The 5,386-nt window shown below is 40.0% G+C and overlaps 1 protein-coding gene across 1 annotated transcript in view; it reads right to left on the bottom strand.

Annotated features, from left to right (window-relative positions):
- Positions 1–4,007: 4,007 nt before the first annotated feature.
- The window catches only part of LOC116699033 (nuclear-pore anchor), a 4,688-nt gene continuing 3,309 nt past the window's right edge, over positions 4,008–5,386 (bottom strand). Inside the window, exon 5 of the mRNA XM_032531401.1 lies at positions 4,008–5,386. This exon is cut by the window's right edge and continues 576 nt beyond it. Coding sequence (XP_032387292.1) covers positions 4,578–5,386 — 809 coding nt within the window. The 3' untranslated portion in view covers positions 4,008–4,577.

Below are 5,386 nucleotides of genomic sequence, written 5' to 3'. Positions count from 1 at the left end.
AACATGAAGAGACCAGGGCTGCTGGTGGTCGCAGGGGTGAAGATACTCTCTCATTTACAGCTCTGTGCCGTGCAGCCTCTCTTTTTGCTTGCCCAAGCTCGACACACTAGTCTCTGCAGCCGGCTGTTCAGTGTGCCCGCTCGCTCTCTTGTCTTTTTATAATCAAACTTACAAAGAGAAATGTTCTGCCCTCATTCTAAACTTAAAAAAGTAGTTCTAAATCAATACTAGAGTATTTTCTAGAGTAATACTGGCGTAGCTTGATTTATTAATGAAGCGGTTGGTGAGTTGAAGCCGCAGCGTTGTGTGTGTTTGAGTAACCAGGGACGGTCTTCCCTGCAAACCCCACCTCAAAGGTTCCTATACTTTCAGAAAGCACTACCCTCCAATTACGGACTTTTTTTTGGGGGGGGGGGGGGGGGGACTTCATTTAATCCCTGTTCCCCTGCGTTTAGTGGAGGTCCCTTCTGATTTTCTCAGAAGGTTCCTGGTCCCTGCAGAAAGCCTTAAAGGGCCTAAGACACTGATCATAAAGGCTGAAATACATAATACTAATGAGGACTGAAACACTACCACTGCAGATTGAACTAGTTATTAAATAAACTGCAGTTCCATGCAGTCACCTTTCATTACCCATTTTACTTATTCACCATTGTTAGACAGATAAGTAGTTGTCTTCCTTACCCACTGGCTACAGTCTTCCTACAGTGGGTCAGCAAATAATTTAAAGAATGTGAACTTGTGGCTTAACATTTCTAATGTTTGTTGATAAGTTTTTGCATGTTTTTCTACGTAATAATGAACATGTGTTGTCTCTTCATATCCACTGGGGGGAAAACCGTTTTGTCAAATATTACAGTTTGACTCATTTATCATGATGTCATGATGTCACCTACAGTATGAGTAAAAAGTTAGTCATTTTGTTAACTGCACTACAATGTACATAGCTTTCTTTTGTTCATGTCATTGTAAAATGGGCACATTGATGTTGCTGCTGTGATATTTATAACTTAGGGTGCTTTAAAACTGGCAAACTTGTCTTCAGCCCAATCTACGCTGACTCCATGAAACCACTCTGGCAGTAATCTGATTTTACACAAATCCCGTACTCACTCTAGAGACACAAAGGGCTCTTTAAACGACTTCTTTCACACAAGCAGTAGTACTCCACAACACATGGAAACACAGTTTGATGTGCAAAATCAGGGGACTCCCCTTTAAACCATCTTTGTTACCACGGGCAGGAAATGCATGTTGATGTCTTCATGACATCATTAATGACATATTTACATTGTTGGTGGAAAAAAAAAAAAAAGATAGGCCAGCCTCATTGATGTATGGGCAACACGATGATAGGTTTTAGCTCGGAGTGTAATGGAAAAAAACGGGCTGTTTTTGCGCTTCTTTGCAGCCCACATGGGTGGTCAGGCTCCCCTTGGTCATGGTTATTTCTCTCGCTGTTATTCTTTATTTCCGCCATGCATGTCAAAACAGGCACCAGTCTTGTTTCCAGGCAACAGTTGCCCACAACTCTTTGATGAGAAAAGCATGACCACAGATTGGAAAACTCGTCAGAGCAGCAGGCTTAGGACAAAGGGGGACAGTCAGATTCAAGCTGAATATTCAAAAAAGCAAACCCACTGTGAAAGTAGCCAAAGAAATGTTGGCTCTAAGTGGTAGCTTAAAACGCTGATGTCTTGTGCCAGCCTATGGCTCTGGTCATTTCTGGGGCCACCACTCAGTGTGCTGTATATGTTACTGATGTCAAACTATAACAGTGTTGCATTCACTCAGCGATGGGAAAAGTAGAAACCCTGTCACTGCATAAGTAATGGCCCCTCTCTTTCAGCTAGATCTACAGTATGTCACTACATACACCATACACCCCTTATACCAAATCAGTCCCCTTGACAATAGGGTGAACCTGAATGCAGTGTCCATTGAAAGAAGGCATCCACTCACCATGTCTGCTTTAACTGCAGGAAGTCACCGCCAGCACATGTAGCAGCTAGCAAAAGGGCCAAAAATAGCACAGCACTGGGTCTCTATTTTTCTGGTTGCTGAGTGTATATCTACTTAGTGTTATTCTTACAGTAGTTTGTATATGAGGAGATTGGAGAAATCTTTCTGAAATGAGCTGGCTTTAAAAGCTGTGAACACCCACACAAGTTTTTCTTTCAGTTAATCAGGCTGATTAGACCTGTTCCCAGGACGGTGTGGGTGTGTATAGGCGGATTGATTGACAACTTTGTGGGTCTAATAAATTCCCACCAAAGCTCTGACCCACCTTCACCTAAAGCTGAAGTCTAATCAGCCAGAATAACTTGTTTTCTATTCTTGCTGAATTTAAAAAAAAGAAAAAATGTATAATCCTCTTGGCTCAGATCTAGTTCTCTCATGGCTGTTTAAATAGCGAGAAGCCATCTAAATTCTTTATACTCCATACTAATGCAAGTTTAGTCATCCTACATGTTGAATCATATACACTAACCCTATTTAATATTCACTACGTTTAACCAGTTGGGATACAGCGGTTGTTAGTGCATGCAGATTAGATAAGAGCAGTGAGGTTATTTTGCAGACCCTGTTGACATAATGAATGTCATCTTGTACATTTACTCTCCATATATAAGACACTACATTTTTGCTCATAATGCTTTTGGGTTCCCCAAGACTTTGGGCTGTGGGGGGTGAATGTTTGTGTTATGTCAACTTAACAATATTGAAATGAGATTATGTTTCATTAGTGCACCTACTGACAAGTATAATTAATTTTTTCCTCCCCCAAATTAGCTAGCTTGGTTAAGTCAACAAATGATGTACCCTTGAGCATGGCACTTACTGCTCAACAACAGATCAGTCTGAATGTATAAATGTGAATCATAGCAGTATACTCTTTTCAAAGGTATATTATGCCCATGACTAAACTATAAACACATATGTCACACATACTGTATTTGCAGGACACTGACAATTAGCTCCATGTTGTGTCACTTATAGGCATCTTTGCACATATAGTTCAATGTTGATGCTTGGTTATATTTTCTTTTTTATTGTAAGTTATTGTTAATCTATGTATATTGTGTTTTTATAATTATTGATTTTATTGTTACTTAACACAACACTGTAACCATAAGAAAGTACTAAAATATAGATACTCGCCATCCCTTTCAATGTCTTTCATCCTCAGGTTCTTTAATAAAAAGTAAACCCCACATTTCATATGACATATGGCTTTTTTTTTTAAATCCTACCGTGTTCACAATCACATCCTGGACATAATGGGTACCAACGCTGTTTTGTGTTTAGCCTCAAATGCATATGTACCTTTTAGGACTGTCGGCTGCTTTAAAGTAATTTGGTTTGGTCTAGTGACAAAATTGTAGTGTATTTATCAGCCTTTATCATGGATAGAAGGAAAAAGTCCTTCTCGCTGGTGTTTTCACAGTCCACTGACCTTATCAGGATGGACACTGGTATTGGATGTCTGACATTAAGGAATAAAAAACAAGTAAAAAAAAAAAAAAAAAGAAGTAAATTTAGCCACATCAACAATAAAATACCACTAAAACTTGACATCATTATAGACAATGATTATAAGACAAAGGGCGAGATTCAAATGTCAATAAATTACAAAGTAAAGCAATATGGCCCACAAAACATTGGGAAAGTTAATTTGATGTATTGTGAAATCTGCAATGTTTACATTGATGTTTACTAGCTTGCATTCTTCTTCCTTCCTGCCTTAGTTGGCACTTTCTTCTAACTGTTGATTGGTGGAATAGCAAGAAATTGTATGTAATGACAAATGTGTATTGCATTGCCTGTGCGCACCAGCACAATACAAACGAAACAAACCCGGTCATAAAAACATTGCTCCATAGCACTGCTAGTGTTCAGAAACTGTTTGGTAACAGCCAAGCCTTTAAAACTTTAAACAACTTTAAAATGGGATAATAGGTCAGTGTTGGCCAACAAATCAGTGAATGCAGCTTTGACATCATATTGCTGACAAGTTCTTAAGTCTTTATTGGGTCGTTTTATCTATTTCAGTGCAGTGCAGGAAAAAAACAGCAAACGAAACAGCAGAAGTCAAAAGCAGTTGTCAAGAAAAAATATAAACTATTACGATAATCAATTAATCAAAAAATATTTTTTATTAAAAGGAGGAAAAAGATCTGTCATTACAGCTTCTTAAAGGTGAACATTTTTTAGTTTCTTCACCCCCCTTTGAGAGTAAACTGAATATCTTTGAGTTGTGGACAAAACAAGACATTTGATTCAATGTTGTCTTGGGTTTTGGGAAACACTGAATGACATTTTTTCTTTACCATTTGGTGATATTTTACAGACCAAACAACAAATCAATTAATTGAAAATAATAGACAGAAATAATCTACAATCAAAATGATTGTTAGTTGCACCCCACCTAAAGTAAGTAAAAACTATGTTTTTGTATTCTTCAAAATAGTAAGTATAAATGTGACGAAGTAATAATATCGTAACCTCCTTTGTGGACTTTCTCACTCTCCCTCTCCTTTCACCTCCATTCTCTGCCCCATTTAACACAGTGAGATCTAAGAGTCAGTTGTCGTGGTAAAGGGGCTGATTACTGTCTCCACTTCAGTAATCTCTACCACAAGTTCTCTGATCATAGCCACACTGTCGAGTGGCAGCTCTGCAGCACTCTCTGGCTGCGATCCCATTGGCTGAGGGCTTTGGAGAACTTCCTCTTTTTCTTTCTTTCCTTCTCTTTCTGCTTGTTCTGCATTCTCCTCTATCTCATCCTCACCTTGACTTTCCTGGGTCTCAAGCTCACCATCTTTCTCTCCATCATCCACCCTCTCTTCGCTCTCTCTCTGTTCTGTGGTTAAGGCAGTGGCACTCTCTGCCGGGGATTCAGAGGATTGGCAACCGTCGTCAACGGGCTCACCTTCTGATTTGGCTACAGCTTCATCTCTCACCTCCTCTATGTCCTCTTCTTTCCCTTCTCGTGCCTGTATCTCTTCCTTCCCATCTTTGATGCTCTCATGTATTGTATCTATCTCTTTCTCCTCCGCTGCCTCTTTACTCTTCTCATCTTTTACCTTCTCCATCTCCCAGTTGTCCTTTATTTTTCCTGTCAAGTAGACCGCTCTGTCAAGGCTGTGCTGTGCCATCGTCTGCGTTGCAGAAAGTGGTGCGGAGTTGCAACCGATCGCGGAGTTGCAGCTAATCGCCTCGCTTAGTGACCCGAGGCTGATTTTGTTTCCTGTACAAGGCGGGTGTGACGATGAAGCGCAGGGATGCTGGACAGAGGTCCTGTCTTCGGTTCCATTATCTGCGGTTGAGAGGTCCGGTGTAGCAGATCTTTCCGGCGTTGCAGATTGATCACTTTGAGCATCTG

This window comes from Etheostoma spectabile, chromosome 12 (assembly GCF_008692095.1).
Source record: "Etheostoma spectabile isolate EspeVRDwgs_2016 chromosome 12, UIUC_Espe_1.0, whole genome shotgun sequence".
NCBI lineage: Eukaryota > Metazoa > Chordata > Actinopteri > Perciformes > Percidae > Etheostoma > Etheostoma spectabile.
Note: the sequence above shows the minus strand (reverse complement) of the source record. Positions and strands in the feature narration are given on the sequence as shown.